We start from the raw sequence: 19608 nt of genomic DNA on the forward strand, positions 1-19608 counted from the left end.
CAGAAATGTATCCTATGCACCCTTTAATAAAAAGTGTGTAGCTCTGTTGTAGCTTTCTCTTCACCACATTTATGGCCCTAGTCTACAGCCTTCGTTCCTGGAAATAGGCGTACAGATCAGTTATAATCCAGAGAAGACAGCCTTTGTGCTGGGTAGATATACTCCGAGAGGCACGTTGACTTCAGCATATCAGTTGCAGAACAAACCCTGCTTTTATGATTTTGTGTTCCTCTTTTCCATCTATCGTGGAGTGACTTTGTATCTTCTGGAACAGTTTTGCTCTTAGATTGAGCTCGTAGATTTAGTAGCTAGTGTTAACTGTATTTATGAACAACGTTTATCTGAGGAATTCTCCCCTTCTCCCTTTTTAATTACACACCTTTGGAAATTCCCTAAACCAGAACTAGACAGTCCGAAGAATAACTTCTGGCAATAGTACATTTGTTTGCTCTCCAGATAGAACATGAAGCAGATGTGTGTTTGAGGAAATAGCTTTCAAGTCTGTTTTTAGGGGGCGGAAAATCTTACTTCATTTTAATTCTGTTATTCCTTTTATATGGGGCTGTGCTAAATTTTAGGAACATGAGGAAGGAACAGGAACCTTTCACAAGGAATGATGAGGCATCGAAAGAGATAAATGTATTTAGGTTTAAAAGCAGCCATTCTGAGCTGCTCAGCAAGTTAAGGTAATAGAGTAACTCCTGGGGAAGCAGGCTGGAGAGCAGAGTGTAGATGATAGATTAATTCAGTTTATAGAACATGGCCTAAATAGCAACTTCAATAAGTGTGTTTGCATGCATAGAAGAGAAAGAGATGCAATACTACATTATTTAATATTGCATTTTACTAATTAATATCTCTCCTATAGGAGGAGTTGGTTATTTTCCAGATATCCAAAGCAAATGATGGTTTTGTTTAAGAGCAAGCAGTTGTGCCGAGTATTTTTGTGTGGGTGTAGGGAGAGGTGGTAGCTGTCGGGGCGGGGGGGGAGGTGTTGTTTTTGAATTATGGCATTGATTCACAAGATTACAAGTGAAATTCCCGAGGCACTGCGCTATCACGCACTCAGCAACTGTGAATTCCACAACTTTTTCCACGCTTATATTAATATCCAGTTTACACTGACAGTGCTTCAAATTCCTGATGTTCAGGAAGATAGAGGTTCATCAATGTAATGTACCTGCCATGTAGTTTTGGAGACCTGGATCTGCACCTGGAGCTCCATGAGGCATCATTAGTTTGTCGCATTAGCTTGCAGCAGATTTTTCTGGTCTAAATGCTACAGAGAGGAGGCCTTTCCTGGCAGGGGTGCTTGTGTCATGTTGGGGGCAGTGTTGGGACCATTAAAGTCCTATATCAGCTCCGCAGGTGCAGTGCAGTTTTGCACAGTGCCAGGCATGATCCTGGGGGTTTTCGCCTGAATGCTGCTACTCTAATCCTCCACTCTCCCTTATGTTTTTTTTCTTTTCTCTTTTTTTTCTTTTTGTGGTGGGAGGGAGGAAGGGCAGGAGAAAGAGGAGTGAAATGAAGTGACAAGATATTAGATCACTGGAATCAGGAGGACATTTTTAAAAGAGAAGGAAAGCCATTGCTATGAAGTATGGTGCAAACATGGAGACTGAATTAGGGTTTATTGTTTCATAATGGTGATAATCATTGCAGTGTGATGTGTCAGTTCAAATGCTTATTTTTAATGGGTTTTCAGTTGTAACAGGTTAACTTAGAGAGTGAGATGCAATCTTGAGTATGACTGAATGCTACAGGCAAGAGGGCCTTCCTGAAAGATGTATTTGTGTTCTGCTGGTTTTTTTGCTATCCAAGCACACAGATTGCTTTGTAATAGCAGCTCTGGTTCTATTGCCATCAGTGGGTAAAAAGAAATTCCCTTTTAGACATAGAAGAGGCAGGTCCTAAAATTAGCTGGGAAAACCAATCACACATTAAGGTTCCTTATAAAGATGCAGATCCCCTCATCTTGAGCAACAACTGTAAGAGTTAAGCCAGCAGACTGAAAGTCCCTGGCCTAATAGGGGAGACTGCTTTGTTTCTTTTAGTCACTGCTTGTTTTTACAGTAGCACCTAGAAGTCTAAGTTAAGATGGGTGTCCTTTTGCACTGTGTGTAGTATTTCTACAGCAGAAGAGATGATTCCTGCATTAATTCCCCCTATGTTTTCCCTTGTTATGTTTCACTTGCCTTCCTTTTCAGCAATGACTTCCTATTGCCCTTTTCTGTTTCCCCTAGGCTGACTGGTTATGGTATACACCACTGTTTTGCAAAAAGTATGATGGGGCACGAAGTAAAGATGACCATTACCCACAACTTCTATGCGGACTACTATACCATGGCAGGGATTGCTCTGGCATCCTGCTTGGCCATGTGCCCGGTGGTTGGGTTTCTGGGGAGGAGAGGAGGACTCCTGCTTTTCATGATTCTTACAGCTCTGGCATCGCTTCTGCAGCTTGGTCTTCTCAACTGTAAGTGGAAAAAAGCTTTTTCAGAACTGCATGAGGCCTTGAGTTCAGCTGGTCCTACTTTATATATAGGGGAAAATGGTCACAAGAGTCTACGGCAGAGCAGTTCATCGGTAGATTAGCTGTCTGGGAAAAACACTAAAATGCATGTACTGTGCAGTCCTGTTGAAGGTGACTGCAGGAACGTCAGTCAGAGTGCGCTTTGTCACCCCCTTTATCAGTTATGATACAGTACCTTCAGGTCCCCCTACAAGTCTCCCATCTTTCATTGCATTGTACGAGTACAGGGATTTATCCCTGCAGAAAAGCTCTGTCAGAGTTAAAGATCCACTGTTAAAAGAGAGTAAAATCTTGGCTGAAAATTCCCTGCCACCCCCCCCTCCTTTTTTCTTATGCAACAGAAAGAATCAATTTTAACACATTCAGAGAATCCATGGAAATGGCATGCAGCTTTAATTGATTCCTCCCTCCTCAAGCGGTCATGAAGACAACTGAAAACAAGGCACGAGGAAACATTAACATTTCCTTTATCTTTCTCAGATTTGACATGCAATACACCTGTTTAGTTTAGGATGCTGAGCTAATTTGAAGGATTTCCCAATTTCTTGTTATCTTAGATTTATTAATAAAAGGTATTTGGTTCCAGATGAGTCCCTGCAGTGAGGCTGTTGAATATTGGTTCTATTTCTAATTTTGCTATGTTTTTCTTTCTTTTTTTTTAAACACTTTAAATTTTATTTCAGTGAAATAGCCTATGAGAAAAGAGCTGGGTAGGGGTTGGGAAGGGAAAACCCTTAGAGTCCACTTCTCAAATGGCTTTTAAAACAAGCAAAAGCTCCCAGTTAAAACAATAAGTGTATGTCCTCTGCCTGTTCTGAGCATCTTACTGCATGCAGGTAATATGCAGGTAGCATGGAAATCTGCAGCTGGGAGACCCTGCTTTTAGCATGGTGTGTATGCATAGTCCATGTGCATGTATGGGTGTCATTTTGTGAGGTGACACAACTTGTCTCATAACATATTTCTGACAAAAGAAAGTGTCTTACGCTTCCCCCTCTCTGGAGGCTCTGGCATTTCTCTAGCCCTCTGGAGCCAGTTCAGCTGTGGAAGCTGGTACAGAAATATTCCCTTTCCTTTCATTCTTTTATTTCCATGGGTTAATCTTCTGTTGAAATTATGCGAACTGAACTTGAGGGGTCAGAGAAGCAGAGGGAGAGGGATGTGCTTGCCCCCTCTTGCAGCTGCCAGCCATTAGGTCACCATTCTGTGAAACCTCACCCCAAGGAAGGGAGAAGGGAGGCTGAGATATGCTTTTGGGTAAATTAGATTTGAGATGGACATGAGAACACCGATTGTTGCTTTTTTCCATTTCTAAGTTTAGAAATAGCTTTAGAGATTTAGTGAGTTTTTTTTTGTGTTGGGGATGAAAAGATTTTACATCCCCTCATGCTGAGCGCAGCGCTGGGCCAGCAGGAGTTGTCCATATTTACAAACTACATTTCCTGAAGATGTTTTCTAGGTTAACCTTTTGTGAACGCATTATTTGAGTAAGTGTTGGGGGCAGAACAGGGAATCTCTTTCATGACATTAAGGAATCTCAAAAATTGTGTTTGCTCCCAGTTTGGCACAGATGTTTACATTTACTTTGAGCCCACGTTTACTGTGTCCAACAGTCCAAGCGGAGAGTAGGAGAAGCACCTCTATCCTCATCTCATCCCCAGCCCTTTGATCTCCTTTGAAGCCCTGTGACAATTCACATGCAGATACATATCGTGTGCATTTGTTCTCCCGAAATCCCGGGTCTTGTGGTGTCCATCAGTGTCTCTCTATATTGAATTCATCTTTTTTTTTTTTTTTTAAAGATATCACATGTTCGTTGAGGTAATAAATACACAATTGCTTAGTGGAGGGATAATGCACCAGAGCCATTAAAATCTAATTTCTGTTTTATAACAACAAAAAAAAGGGGCTGGTGGTGGGGAGAAACACCCTGTAGCAATCTTTACAACCTTTTCCTTAGTGGATTTAGGTGTTTCCTCTTAGCAAAGTTACTAAAACTAAAAATAGCCTAGGACCCTAGATGCTTTCTGCTATGCTGGCAGAAGTGCCCTGTTAGCCTACTCTGCTCTGGCCTCTCCCATTTCTTTGTGAAAAGAGAAAGAATAAGTAGCCGTGAGTTTCTGAGCAGCTTGTTTCATCCTGATGTAGACCATACCCCCCTTCCTCCTTGAAAGAGCTAGACAGTGTTTGGAGAGAAGCAGTGACCCTGCTGCTTATGGAATCTGTTGCAGCCTTGTGTGTGTTTTAATTTAGCATAATTTGGGGGTAATTAACAAATGAAATCAGGGTTGGGGAAGGAGGAGAAGAGATAAATATTCTCTGTCAGCCGCAAACACACAACAGACCTTGAGGCTCATCAAGTCCAGAGCTTCTTCCAGACTGCAGGTTGTCACTGGAGTCACCCAGGGGTCTGCAGTCAGATCGTCTGCTGAGTTGCTATGCCCAATTCATGCAACTACTGTTGCATCGTGCTTCTTTGCCGTTGGGGCTTATGGCAGCTTGTGTCTAATTCGACACACTGAGCATCAGCTCTGGGTTTTGGCAAGGAAGAGGTCTCTTACCAGCGCAAAGATGCTGATTCAAAGAGTTTTGCTTTCTAACTGGAGGCTCTGTTGGCCGTTCCTTTGGGGTTACGGTACGAGGGCAGTTTCTCTTCTCCCCCTCCATTAGCAACAAAGAGGCCTTTGTGTTAATCTCAATGGTAATTCTGGGTCTCTTAAAAATCCTTAAGGGCTGCATTTATTATCACCATCTCATTAGAATTCTGTCCTCCGCTGGAAGGGGCTGGGAAACGGCGTGTTGCAGCGGATGGGTGCGGAAAGAGGTTCTGGTTGTGGCCCTGGAAAGGAGAAATACGTGGGCGGCTGGGAGGTCTGGGTGGTTTACCTTTTTTTGCTTTGGATAAATTGCATCTGTAATAACAGTATGTTCTTGTTTTCTCTCTCCTCCTCTCATACTTTTCTTTTGCTCTAACTTTTATCGTCTTGGATCCAGTGATTGGAAAATACAGTCAGCTCCCAGACTCAGGTATGGTTTATAAATGTGTCTGTATTACGCAGGAGGTGCTCCTACTAGACATGGGTAGGTCTGAAAGGCCAGGGGCCAAAGGACACAGAGCCTAGCTGCCAGGGCAGAGGGGTGCATGGGGAAAACCCACTGTTACGCAGTGTTTTGGGACCCCAGTCATAGGGAGATGCGTTTATACGGAGCCTCTCACTGTAACGTCCCCTCCATGTAGCATGAGACTGGCTCGTGTCAGTATGTCAAGTGAGGGTTTAGAGGTCTCCCAATGGTTATTTTTAGATGCAGGACAAGGCTTTCTCAGAAATGCCTAAGTCTCTCTTTCAAAAGGAATTTGTCCAATTTGGCCTCTTCCATAAAGCTGTGAGGTGCCAAAGTCCCTTCTGAAAAGGGGACCCAGACACTTTTGAAAACATTTTCCCGGCATCTTATCCCAACCTGAAGCCCTGTAATAGCAACACAGTGGCGGGCTGCAGGGGAGCAAAGCCTGCTCTTCTGGTTTTGATTTAACAGATCTGGCCTTGCCCAGCTGCCCAGGTGTGTCCTGCTGAGCACCTGCAACTCCCTGCCTCCCCAGTGCAGGGAGGTGCCAGAGCTCCCCAGAGACCCTTCATTTGCAGGCTGCCGTGTTCACTTCCTTATAGGCCAGCAGACTTGTACATCGCAGAAGGTCCTTAGCCCAGCCTTTTGCAGTAGAAATTGCTCGATGTACTTCAGAAGTTGTAACTTCTGCAAGAGCTTACAAATCCTTTTGTTCTCTGGAGAGTTGATATATTCAGCAAGAATAGAAGTAGATATTACTTTTCATTGGATCCAACCCACAAAGCAAACTTGGTTGGGACTGCACACTAGTGAACAGTCCTATCTCCAGCCAAATATTGGGGCTTGTGTGTAAGAAAGTGGGGAATGCTGGCTGGGAAGCTCCAGTCCTTTCGCTAGGGTGGTGCAGTATTCCCTGTGAACAGCATGGCCTTCTTGCTGGCTACAAAGTACCACCTGAGCTTGACACCCTGGATCAGGTGTCCTGACCCTGCCCGCAACAAGGGGTGAGCGAGAGTTGAGTGAGGGGTGTGCCGCTGCTATGCCCAGGTGACAATTTTCTTTAGCTTTAGTTAGATTTACTGTGGTTTCTCACAGAGCTTGATGGACACCATTCTCTCTCAGAAACCTTGCTACCATTCAGCCATGAAATGACTGAGCAAACAGTCTTTTGGGATATGGTGACTTAAAGGGAGTGCTTCATGGCCATAGACATCATTTTTTTTCAGAGATGTCAGGTGAAGTCTGTCAAGCTGGGGCTTAGGACAGTATTTGCAGACTGATCATTTGCAGGGGATTAGCATGGAGATTGGAATACTTTTTTTTTTTTTTTTCCCTTTTCCTGTGAGCCTCTCCAATGCTTAAGCCGCTGAGCTGTACCAGATGTTTGGCAACTTGATGAATGCTGCCTGCCTCCGCTTGTCTGTCAAATGTAGGAGGGAAGTGTGTGGTGCCTAAAAGACTGCCCAAGGATATATTTTTTCTTGGGGTTTACCTTTTTGTGGTGGCTAGGCATAAATAATTCAGAGATCATTGCCATTTTTGGCATGACATTATGATTTTTTTTCATGTGTGTTTATGTCTTGGGTGCTTGGGGAAGGGATTTTATAAATACCAGTTTTAAATTAGTGTTACAAAAGTGACTCAAATTCTTGTTTGGGGTTAATGAGTAACATAAAACTGTATTCTTGTTTTCTTGCTTTCTTTCTTTCTTTCTTCCTCAGTCTCACTTTTTATGCACATACTTGTCTTGACAGGTATGAGTGACAGCGTCAAAGACAAATTCTCTACTGCATTTTCCATCGTGGGTATGTTTTCTTCACATGCCGTTGGAAGCCTCAGCGTATTCTTCTGTGCTGAAATCACACCCACAGTAATAAGGTGAGACCTTGGAGCCCCCCTCTTTAAAGGGTAGGGAACAAATTATCCTCGTTTTATTGATAACTGGCTGTTACTGGCTGTTAACTTAACACGTTTTACAGGAGGAGAAATTTCCCACAATTGGAGACCACACAGTAATTTCTGGGCAGCTCTGTAATTTAATGTCGCTGCAGTCAGTCTGCCTAAGTAAATGCCTATGTGTAGACAGAGAGGCTTTGTTTGTTTCGGACGGCTCCACCTTTTATCCCATCATGACAATTTGCAGCAAGCCAGTCATCTTTAAGAACTGCATTTGTTTGCAGTGAGGTATGGTCTTAGGTACTTTGTTGAACCGGATCCTATAGCTGAACCTTTTTTTTTTTTTTTTTTTTTTTTTTTACTTCCCTTGCTGTACTAGATTTTCACAAACAGTAGCCATGTGAGTCTGGAGAAATTCCCGTGAGCGTACAGAAAAGGACATAGGTATAAGCAGTTCTGTACCTCTGTAGGGGAGGTTATTCAGGCCAGCTGTAGGGGTGCTTCAGTGGAAGGGAAGCATTGCAACACGCAGCGTTGCACACTCTTGCTGTGTATAGGTGCTATAAGGGACTGCAGTTTCACGTCTCTTACAGCACCAGTGTTCCTAGGTTTGTTTCAGGGTCTTACTCTACCTTTGAGTCTGTTATCTTTTCCTTTACACCTGGGTCTATCTTAGCAGAGGCTCAAAGTTTTTCTAAACAGGAGTTCTTATATGCTTTGCATTAGTGGAAATCAGGCAGATGATCTTCTCTGGAGAGTTCCTCATAAAATATCTTTGTAATGTCAATTTTTTGTGCTATTATATTTATTCACTGTTATCTTTCACAGCACACAGGCTGTGCTTATATGTTCTGGATTATGCTTTCAACAATGCCACAGCAATTCGGGAGTCTGCCCTGACTCCCATTGAATTTCAGAGGAATGTAGGTCGTATGGAGGAGGGAGAAAGGATGGAGGAGAGGAAGAGATGAGGATTTATTTTTTTACAAATAACACGCCTTTTCAATAACTTTGCAAAAGTATTATAGTAAACTGCCAAGCTGAGTAGCCAGAGTCTCCTTAATCCCCATGGCCTTTTCTTCCAGGCTATTTGGCTTGCTGAATGTATTTTACAGATAACATTATTTCCACAGGGAAAGGCAGTGGTAGTGGTGAGGAGATTGTAAAACAGCCTGAAACACCAACAGCTATTTACTTACGTGTGTGTCAGTCAGTTTGGTCTTTTTTTTAAAGTTCCTTTAATTTTCTCCATGTCTTTCTTTGAAAGATATAGAGATAAAGAATTGGTCAAGTCAGCCAGATGAGTCAGGAGAGTCAAATGTGCAGTGTGAACTTAGCAAGCTTTTCCCTTAAATCTCTTACGATGTTACAGGGAAAGGGACAAAATACTGATCTGAGAACTAGAGTACTGTTTTCCCCTGACTCTGCTGGATGGCATCAGTCAAGTGGCAGTAGCTGGATATGCGTCAGGGTCTCCATTTATAAATAGGTATTATGACACTCTACAGTAATTTGGGGTTCTACACTGCAAAGTTTGTGATAAGATCCACTCAGTGTTGTAATTATGAGGTGGCCATCAGAGCAATATATAAACACATCTCAGGCAGAGGTGTGGTTAAGCTGTCTGTGTCTTGCATTTCAGAAGACTGGCTGCTTCCTCATAACTTATTTTCCAAAATACTGCCTTTAATGCCTTTTAGTGTTTCCCAGCATCTTAATACACACTTCTTTGATTCTTGAGGAGCCTTAAGGAAAAGAGAAGCAGTAAGAGAGCTGGGGACATCTCTGGGATTTCCCTGGTCTACTCTTTTGTTTGGAATCCCTCTTCTCTGAGGGGGGAAAAACAGCATTGCTGTAGCAAGGTTGGCAATGACAGGATAGCACCCGACTTGCCTCTACTGCTTTGTCATTTAAGTTGAACAGTTACAGCATATGAGGGAAGGCAGCCGCCTTCATCACCAAGAGGTGCGCTCTGCTCTAGAGACACAAAAGCCCTTTGCTATCAGGCAGAACGCAGAGGTCCATCATGCCCTGGCCCTGCACCACGAGTTGCCCTCATTTCCTGTCACTAAGCAAAAAGGCTGCACCGGAGAGTGCCAGTTCCTCCTACCTGGGAGTTCAGTGAAGAGCTCCTTCCAAACATTGAATTGAAGCACTAAATTAAGCCGATAAGCCATGTCCGATAAGCTTGATGAGAAGACCACTGCGGGTTGCACAGCTGCCAAATAGGAAGAGACTAAGGAAAATGTGGTGTGTCTTCTCCCTGGCTTTTATGTGCTCTATAGGTGCTCTTTTATGTGTTGTACTAACAGGTGAAAAAGAGCCTGGTGTGATAGTGTAAGCTGGTCCACAAGCTGCCTCAGCTTGTCTGTGTCCTGTTTTGCCTTCCGGGCTACAGAAATGAAGAGTGGGTGGCAATGGCTGTACTTGGAGCTTGGTCCATCAAGAGCTGTCACGAATCAAATTTCCACTGGTACAATGATAGATACTTGGGTCAGAGCCAAGCCAGGTTTTTAAGAGGTGGTGCCATGCACCATGAGGGCAAGGGTGTCTCAGGGCGTTACTGATGCTCTGGCCTAGAGCCAAGTGTGTAAGAAGGTTGTTTACATACAGGAAGGGCAGGGAAAAGCCATGGAGGTTTTCCAATTCAGTCCTTTTTTTTTTTTTTTTTCCCCTCCTCTAAGGACTGACCCGACTGGTTGCCCTAAGCAACCCTATCTGAAGCCAGTGTTGACCCTGTTTTGAGCAGGAGGTCAGACTAGATGCTCTCTTGAAGTCTCTTCCAACCTGAATGATTCTCTAGCATTTTTGTACTCTGAACCGTGTCATGTATCAACCTATTCGCTCAAGATGGACAAATATCCAACCCAAACTAGGATTAACATGTCTCTGTTCTCCTCAACAGTGTTGAAAGCGAATTTCTTCTAAGCTTTAGCCTGGTTCAAGTGAAGCAGTGAATCTCAGAGTGGATATTTTGCTGTTGACTTAAAGCTACGGCAGTATTGCAACTGTTCAAATCTCTGGTAAATAAGAGGAAATTCTCCCCTATGAATAGGGAGGCCTTTCTGAGGACAAAATTTTGGACCAAGGCCCTTTTGGGATTTGCACATGTCCGAACTATAAGCACAGCCAGTCTCATAAGTATTCCTTCTACGCTAAATGAACGTGAGCTGTGCCTGCTCTCTAGTGGTAACACAGATGATGGCATAAGTCAGAAAAGTAGCTGCTGTCGTTTAAGGTCCTTACTATGTCTGAAAGGGAATCCTTGGAGGTTGTGCTCCATAAGTGTGGTTGTGCCATGGGAAAGCCCCATCCGTGCAGCAGCTGCTTTCCAAGTGGAGAAGCTAAGGGAAGAGCTGTGCCTTGCCTTTGGTATCACCATCTATTGCACACTCAAACTGCCAGCTCATGTTCTGCTATTGTTCTGCGTGTCAGAACAGGTTTTAAATATAAATGCTGATCCCCTGACACAGGAAAACCTGAAGTGAGGAAGAACAATATTTAGAAACTGAATGTCTCCCATAGTGCCTGTGAAAACAGTGTGACTTATGTGTACTTGTTAGTGTACTTGTTTTCCTGGTGTATGTGTGAACAACAACAAAAAAAATCCTGACTACTTCCATGCTTGTGGTGTTTTATGATCAAGTTAAAAACAACTTCTAGGAAACATTTCAAAGTCTTCTGCCAAATTTTGATGGTCGTGGATAAAGTATCACCTGCTCCAATTACTGATGTGATGAGGAAAAACTTCTGTTCCTCCAAATACGAAGCTGCTTGATTTATAGTGGCAGAACTGTACTTGTTCTTGCCTTTTCCTTTCTCTTTTCAGTTTATTAAATGTCCTGCTATTAAAACCCACCTCAGGTCCTTCTCAGTCTTTGAGATACAATTTAGCCATAGCAAACACTGATGTAAATGACAGTTGATCTTTTGTTGCAAGTGATTTGCGGTGTGTTTAAGAGGCTACGTCTGTTGATTACTCATGTGGGTATACTAATGAAGTTGTAGAGAGGCCAGCTGCATAATGAATGCATTCAGCTAGATTTCTAAATTGCCAGTGGAGAGCTGGTAAGTTTTTAACATAGGCTTTTGCAATATTCGGGGAAACTGCTTGTGTCTAGAGAATTAAAAGTTACATAAATGAATTTTTGATCCAGTCAGTGTCCTAAGGAGAGTGTTTTTTCAAACCTGCCCTCGCTGTCCTTTAGGTGTCAACTAGTAAACGGTGAACTTTGAAAAGGATTGAGTGAAGATTAGCTTTAACATGATGGTTAGCTGAAAAAAATTGGCAGTTGTAGGTTGATAGTGCTTTGGGGGTTTAGTGTGATTTGGTTTGGTTTTTTTTTTTTTTTTTTTTTTTTTTTTACATAGCTCATTTCCAGTAGTTCATTCGCCTTCTGTGGAGCATACTTTCTGCAATTCTCTGTTCTATACTGTCTGATTATCATTAAAAATTACATCTCCATCATTGGGCCAGAATTCCTAAGGCCTGTAAGTAAGGTGCTTGAGCCCATCTAATCGCTAAAGAGTTTATGGAAAGATCATATGTTGACGAGTGGCTGTAGATGCTGCAAGAAGCATGCTGCCTGGGAGATCCCAGTGGTGAGATGGAGAGCACAGAGTGATAATGATCCAGCTAATGGGAAGACTCTCCAGACCTCCATCTCCGGACAGGGTCTTTGGAAAACAAAGGACTAGCCACTGTTCTTGGAATTTTTGCTAAAATAAGTCATCTTACACTGACATCGCACTATAGTACTGCAGCAGGAGCAGCTGATGGTCTGCGCTAGAGAAAATTCTGCTGTAACTTCTGTGGGGCAGGGGGGAGCACCCAGCAGGCACTGACCCTGGGAACACAAGCTGTGACTGGGAATGAGGTTGGAGCGCGAGTGCAGTCTGAGACGTGCCAGGTCACTTTGTTCCAGGAGTTGAAAAGAAATGAATGAGCAGGACGAGGAAGTGCAAGAGAGGTTGCTTGCATAGCTGAATATCAGGAATGAGCACTGAATTCAGCCTGCACAAGCAAATTCATTCTTGTGGCTAAGAGGGGTTTATTTTTTTTAATATTTTTTAAGCTTTAATATGTTTTCACTCTGTTTTGGTGTGCCTGTATGAATAATCTAAATACATTGGCACTTTACATTTGATAAATATTTGTGCCATAAAGAATATATTATAAAGTCACCTAGTTATAATTTAAGCATTTTACCAATATTAACCTTTTCATCACCCTTTGATGAGGTCCATAAATACAGCAGAGAAGTAAGAAAGAGCAAAGTGAGGGACCTATCTCAACCTGTACAGTGAGTCAAGAGGTCTCAAAAGTAAATCCCAAACTCTTGACTTGTTCTGCTCTTCTGCCCACTAGCTATGTCATCTTTTTTTTGGAAAAGAATTCATATTGTCACAGCATCTGTGTGTTAAGAGGTTCCAACCACCACATATTTTATAAAGGAAAATATTTCAGTACGTAAGTGTTTGGTATAACAGATCAAGGCAGTGGAGTGTGAAGTCTAATCTCCTGCCTCCACTGGTGGTGGTTGCCAGGTACTTTAGAGGCGGCCAAAACTGAGTTCTGCACCTAGCAGTGGACTTACTGCTTCCTAGTGTATCTTGTCCAAACTGGAGAAGTCTGGCTTGCTAAGCAAAATGTGGTTTCCCCTCACTGAATGTGGAATACTTGGATATGGGAATTTTCTAAAGGGCTGTCTGCATATTGTTGTGATACAGCTTCTCTTCCCCTTACATGGAGGCAGTCATATTCGTTAAAAAGATACTTACATGAGTATAGTTATTTCCTCACACACAGGCAACAGGCAGTAATGGGATATAGTGCTCCAGGGTGGTGGAGCTCCATTTGATGATCTACAATAGCAAAGGAAGAAGTAACCCCCTACGAGAGTAGTTGTACGGTGTGAGAGCTGTGTGCAAAACAGGTTTGCCTGAAAGATTTTAGAGCCCTGCTATTTGCCAAACAGGACAGTCTGAGGAACTCGTAAGGGCTGTTGACTCAGATTCGTGGCTGCAGGTGATGATGTCCTGCTGCTGGGGTTTGCTGCCCCACAGCAGCAGCACAGGTAGAGGTAACCTGCATCTTGGTAGCTGCAGCTTGTGATGTGCTGTATTGGTGCTAATCGCTGACTTTGAGCGTTTAAGGTAACCTGCCTCACTGCAAACTGTCACAGCTGAGGTGGAGGTGGATCCTTCCTCTGCCCGCATCTGGCAGAGCATGTGGTTTCCAGCTGCCTTTCAGAGGCCACTGGCTTTCTCTAGCACACTGTGACTGATGTGACTGCAGCCAGCGGCATCCCTGTGTGCAGGGAGCCTTTGGGGCTGGCAGCTGAGCAGAGCTCAGTTCGAGCTGGTGTTGCAGCCGTGTACGTGGTGCTTGGCGGTAAGGCCGCGGCACCTCAGGCTCTGTGGTGCCTCCACATGCAGGGAAAATCCTGGGGCCAGTGTCGCTGGGGGTGACACCGCTGGGGCAGCCGTGGCGAGGGAGCTGGCACCTCTCCACCACTTCGGAGGGGAGCACAGACACCAGTGGGTGGCTCTGTGTGCACTAGTTTGCCTGGTTGAGTCAGGCTCGCGCATCCGAGCCAGCTAGAGAAGGCGGTTTGCCAAGAAGGCAGCACCCAGTTCTGCTGTGCTCTGCAGCTCCATGAGCCTGCAACAGCCATTTGCTAAATAAACGCTTTCTGGCTGTCTGCAGAGTAACCCTGAGCCCGGAAAATAAGGCCAGAGAGGAAGGATTTCCCCTGCCACGCACGTTCCCCACCACATATTTGCCCCTCCTGCTTCACGGCCGCGATGGCGGGAGGCTGCTGGCTGGGCGCTAAGCTGAGCTGAGCTGTTCTGTGCTGTCCTTGCAGGGGCGGCGGGCTGGGGCTGGTCCTGGCCAGCGCCGGCTTCGGCCGCCTCACCGCCCCCATCATGGAGCTGCACAACCAGAAAGGCTACTTCCTCCACCACGTCATCTTCGCCTGCTGTACCCTCATCTGCATCATCTGCATCCTGCTCCTGCCGGAGAGCAAGAACCAGAACCTGCCTGAAAACATCCCGGACGGTGAACATTACACCAGGCAGCCCCTGCTGCCGCACAAGAAAGGGGAACAGCCCCTGCTCCTGACAAACTCTGAACTCAAGGATTACTCTGGCCTCCATGACTCAGCAGCTGTGAGCGATGGGATCTCCGAGAACACCACTGCCAACGGGATGAAGTCAATGTAACTGGGTGGATTTTTTTCCCCCTTTCCCCCCCCCCTTTTCCTTTTTTGTTTTATTTGATGCTCTTGTGCAGGAGGAGCAGCACTTTGGGTGAGGGTGTTTTGCACAGGTTTTACAAACCAGTGATGGAACAGACACAGACTTGGGGGAATTCAACTCTGCTGCTAAAGCGACTTGTAGGAATCTTCAACTGTTGTGCAGATTGCTTTTGAAAAAGTTATGGGGGAAAAATACTTATCTGAGAAAAGACCTGGCTGGAGATAGCCCTTCAGAACTCTTTTTTTCTTGCCATTAAATGTGTATATTTATTTTGATTTATTCTCAAGAAGCACTTTATTTCCTTTTCCTTTCATAAATCACAAAAATGAAGCCATCTTATTATAAGAGGTGCAGCCATTCCAAGAAAAAAACCATGGTGGGGGGGTGTTTTCTGTTTTGTTTTTGTGTTTCTTAAAGGAAGGAAGTATCCACTGCAAAGTTGAACTGACTGTAATTTAGACTTGTGCAACATTCTTCTGCCTGTCTAGAAAGTCAAAGCGCCCAGGTTGCCTGCTGTGTTTGTATACACCAAAACACCAAAAAAGAAAACAAAACAGGAGAAAAAACGAAGCAAAACCTGTTGTGACTGAAAGTCTGACTGCATTTTAGGCAGCTTATATTTGGTTATTGTAACCCACGTGCATTTAAAAGTTACTTTCTTAATTAGTACCTTATTTCCGCCAAAAGGAGTGAAGAAAATCCTACCCAAACTGAGCTGAGATTTCAACCCGGATCAGCCTTATGCATTTTAAGAGTCCATTCATCTATTTTAAACTGTTCTTGCTGGTGTTTAATGGTAATGTAGACTATGTAAATGATTTGACCAATGATGCAAAAAATAGTTTTGCCAAAAATGGCTTTAACCACCAGGAGGTCCAGAATCTTTGCTTGACTGGTCCAGGAGAAGAGCATAGACCAGCAGGGACAAAAAGTAAGGAGCGCTGGCTATGATCTGTACTTTTGTTTCAAAAGGCAGCATAGCTGGGATTCCCACTCCTGGGAGATGAGAGTCCTGGCATTGCCCTGCCTGTTTTTAAAGCCACAGAGTTTTTCTTTTCAATTTAAATGGACAAAATAGTTAAGTGACTGTCAGAAGGGAATGAATTGATAGCCTGTGAATAAAGACTCAAGGTCTGTTGTTGGCCGTCTTGGGGCTTCTGGAGATGTTTTCTGTTTCTGACCCAAGAATACACAGTGAACTCACCTATATTTTCCCCCTTCCCCAAATGCTCTTTCAGGATTTCCTTTAAGAAAAAATTGTCTACTTAAATTGGATCGATCCTACTCTATGCTAAGCAAAGTGAAGATACAGTTTGTCTCTTACTGTACAGATGGCACTTTGAGCATAGCTACTTGACTTCCCTCTTCTAGAGTCCCCAAACCAACAATTTGTTTTGGCCATCAGATTTTGGTTCTCACTGTGCAACTGCTGTGAGGATCTTGTTCAATGCAAGGACTTTCTGAACTAACAGTTTCCTTGCATTGTAGCTAACCTCCCTTCTCTCCCTCCCTCTTTTCCTTTTTCACTCAGGCCATGCATTTGTGATTGTTCAGTAGTACAGACATTTAAACCAACAGAGCAGCAGGATGTTGATGTTGTACTGACTGTCCATATGATTGCCACTTTGTTTGATGTACATCTTGCGTTCATAAGTGTGGAAAGCGCTCATTTGCACTTTCCTCCTCTACCTTCCCTCCCCTTTCCTCCTTTGCTGTATATATTGTCTATTAACTACTGTACCTAATGATTTCCATCCTCCATTAGGCTGCCTCTGTCCTCTTACTGTCCCCGGTAAATCAGAGAGATGCTCCCTGGCGGACACTGTAGTAACTAGCACAGCCTCAGACACTGAGGAGTGCAAGGGGACAGGTAGACCTGCAGAAGCGACAGAGATTGTGCTGTTCAGAAAAACAATGTTGTCCTAAAGCTGCTAATTTTTGTACAGAGGATGTGGACGTTTGGGTTCTTCTTGAGCCTAGTAAGAAACACTGGACCAGTTGATGGTAATTTTGCCCAAAGTTACACTACTGTTTTTTCACCTTTGTTAAGACTTGCTGTGATAGCGAGAGCCCGATCTTCCTTATACTCAAGTTTTACTGTCTAGCTCAAGAGTGGCCATTTCTCTCTTTCCTCTGTGCTGAGATTTCTGCAATCTGTGTTCACCTAAAGAAAAAAAATAAGGCCTTTCAAATTCATGCAGTATTCATGTGCCAAATTTGTGTAATACCTTTTGCCTTTTATGCTTGTTACAAGCCACACATTGGGGGAAAGTGGGTTCACAATGAAACTGGAGAAGCAAAATAAGTCTTAATGGAAGAGAAAAAAAAAGGGCCTCAAAGCGGAGCAGGGAAAAGCACAGAGGTGGAGCGCACAGCGGGCACAGAGCTGTCACACAGCGTTTTGTGATCCATCACGCCATGGAGCGGCTCTTTTATTCGTGGTCTCTGTGCGTGTGTACTCAAGCTACAGTATGAATCTTGTAGACCATTCACAAGCCTATTAAACTGGTTGCTTTCAGCACTGTTAGCGGTCCTGGTGTGCTCACTGCTGTTGTCCACAGCGCTTCATCGTTTCCTATTCTGGTGTTTGCTCTCTGGTGAAAAACAGGCCCAAGGAAGAGAACGGTTGTTTACACATATCAACATGTATATTATAAACACGTTAGGTGACAGGAACACTTGGCAGGTTTTTTTTAATTCTTATGAAATTGACTTGATTTGCTGCTTTTATTTTTTTGCCTGAAACGAGGCACTTGGTACTGATCTTTTGCAATATGGGGCATCCCAACTTCTCCAGTTGGTTTGGCCCTCTGGCTCTATCATTAGGGAGGAAAAAAAAAAAAACACCCCACAAATTAATTTCCTGTCTTGGTAGCTCCAGTTTTGCTTGTTCTGCTGAAAAGATGAAAAATTCTGGGTGTTTTGTGTTGGGTTTTTGCTTTTTTTTGACATATGCTACTTTGAAAGCTTTTGTTAAGTGTATCTAATGTGGGAAAACGTTCAGAGGAGAAGTAAGGTACTAAGTGATACAGCAGGGCAGAAACAATACCTAGTTTTGTAATGTGCTCTGCCTAGTCCTTCATCTGGACGGTGCTACCGTACTTCAAGTACTTTGGAACATCTGTACTTCAGCTACCATATGTCAGCCCATCAGCTCCTCAATCGCATCTCCTCCATAGCCATCACCAGGAAACGCTTTGCTCACATGGCTGTTTCTGGTCACCACAACAGAGGAAGCATTCAAAGCTGTCCTGTCCGTTTTGGCCTTTTTCTGTGAACCTTCAGTAACCTCTGAGCCCATTAGTGGATTTTTTTTTCTTTATAATTTACCATTTAAGGGCTTTCTTCCTTTTTTGTAATTTTTAAACAAAATGTGAAAGTGACATTATGCTTGAGCTGTTTTTTTTTTCTTTTCAGCTTTCAGTAGTGCTTTTGTTGCCAGACACACTGCAAATAGATAAAAGACAGTGTGGAGAAACGTGTCATCTGTTTGGAAGTGTTTTACGATAACCCAAAAAGGGTTCTATGTGATTTCCTTTTTTTTTTTTTGAGTAGGCTTTTTTTTAATGGAAGTATTTTACTTAACTGTTGCCACTTCCTGGAGCCAAACACTAAAGGTCACCAAATTGGAAGCAGAAGTGCCATTAAATGAACTCTGTGAATGTCAAGTCAAGTTGCGCCTGTAGCTGGCACATAAGACAACACTATGAGTGTGGGATGATCTCCCTCACTACAACTTTTTTAAGAAAAATAAAATGACAAACCTCATTTTAATTGTATTGTGTAAAATGTTTTGGGAAAGGAGTATAGTGTGTTATGTCTAGTGGGTGAGACTTCCCTCCCCATTTCAGTTTCTGATGAAGTTTTAAAGAGTCGTGTTACTGTATGTTTTGATCATGAATAGTCTGGTGGTGCTTCTTCATAGCACAAGCTTAAATCAAGTACTGAAAACAGTCTTACAAGCTAAATGTCTGCATGATGTTACATCTGTTGTACCTACTGAAAAACTTTGTATGTAAATGTACAGAATAAAAAGATGTTGTCTCATCAGTTTGGTTTCCTTTGTCTGTCTTGTCTCCCTCACAGTGACTTGCAAGACAGCCCAGCTGCAGCTAATGTCATTGAAACCTTAACAGTTCTACCCTCTTCTACAAACAGGATGAACTGATTTTAAATTAAGCGCAAATCAGCGTATTGATTTTTAACTAATTATCCTTTATATTCAGTCACAGAAGAATGACTCTATTTCCTGTCTTGCGTAGATTAAAAAAATAAAAACAACTCCAACAGTTGCTTTTCATTACTGCCATCTTGAACCTCCGTTCAAGGACTGGCTGCTGTTTCTACCAGGTAAGGGGCCTAGTGCTCTCACGTCAAATATACAAGGTTGAAGCCAGTGTATCTTTGAGACCCTTTCAGACCTGAGACTTGACGGTCATCAGGGGTTGCATGTTCTACATCACCAACTTTTGTTTATGGTTTTACATTGTTGATTATGGCCACAGCAGGGTAAGTTCAGATCCGTCTTCTGTAGGTGGATAGTGCAGTTGCCTATGAAGAGCTGGTCTAGCAGCATAAGTATTTTTTTGTTTGTTAGTTTGTACCAGAAGCTTGTTTCTGAGTCAGGTCTCAACTTAGAAAAAGAAATAACCAGAATTCCCTCATCAGGTTGCCTTGTTCAATGTTCCTCCAAATTACCGGGAATAATAGGTAGTATGAGAGCACAGCATGCATTGACCTTGGCAGACCTTAATTGTTCCATTGGCTCCATATATATTTGTTTTTGTATGGCTAATTTTTAGCTGCTCATCTTGTTAAAGAAAAAGGCACATGGAAGCTGAACCTCACCTTAA

The 19608-nt window shown here is 43.3% G+C and overlaps 1 protein-coding gene across 2 annotated transcripts in view; it reads left to right on the forward strand.

The window, feature by feature from the left end:
• The window catches only part of SLC22A23 (solute carrier family 22 member 23), a 123409-nt gene extending 104604 nt beyond the window's left edge, over positions 1–18805 (forward strand). For both annotated transcript variants that reach the window (XM_009678031.2, XM_009678032.2), the window contains 4 exons: positions 2244–2476; positions 5528–5560; positions 7351–7474; positions 14362–18805. In XM_009678031.2, the coding sequence (XP_009676326.2) occupies positions 2244–2476; positions 5528–5560; positions 7351–7474; positions 14362–14719 (748 nt within the window). In that variant the 3' untranslated portion in view covers positions 14720–18805. The remainder of the gene's footprint in view (positions 1–2243; positions 2477–5527; positions 5561–7350; positions 7475–14361) is intronic.
• Positions 18806–19608: the final 803 nt, after the last annotated feature.

This window comes from Struthio camelus, chromosome 2 (assembly GCF_040807025.1).
Source record: "Struthio camelus isolate bStrCam1 chromosome 2, bStrCam1.hap1, whole genome shotgun sequence".
NCBI lineage: Eukaryota > Metazoa > Chordata > Aves > Struthioniformes > Struthionidae > Struthio > Struthio camelus.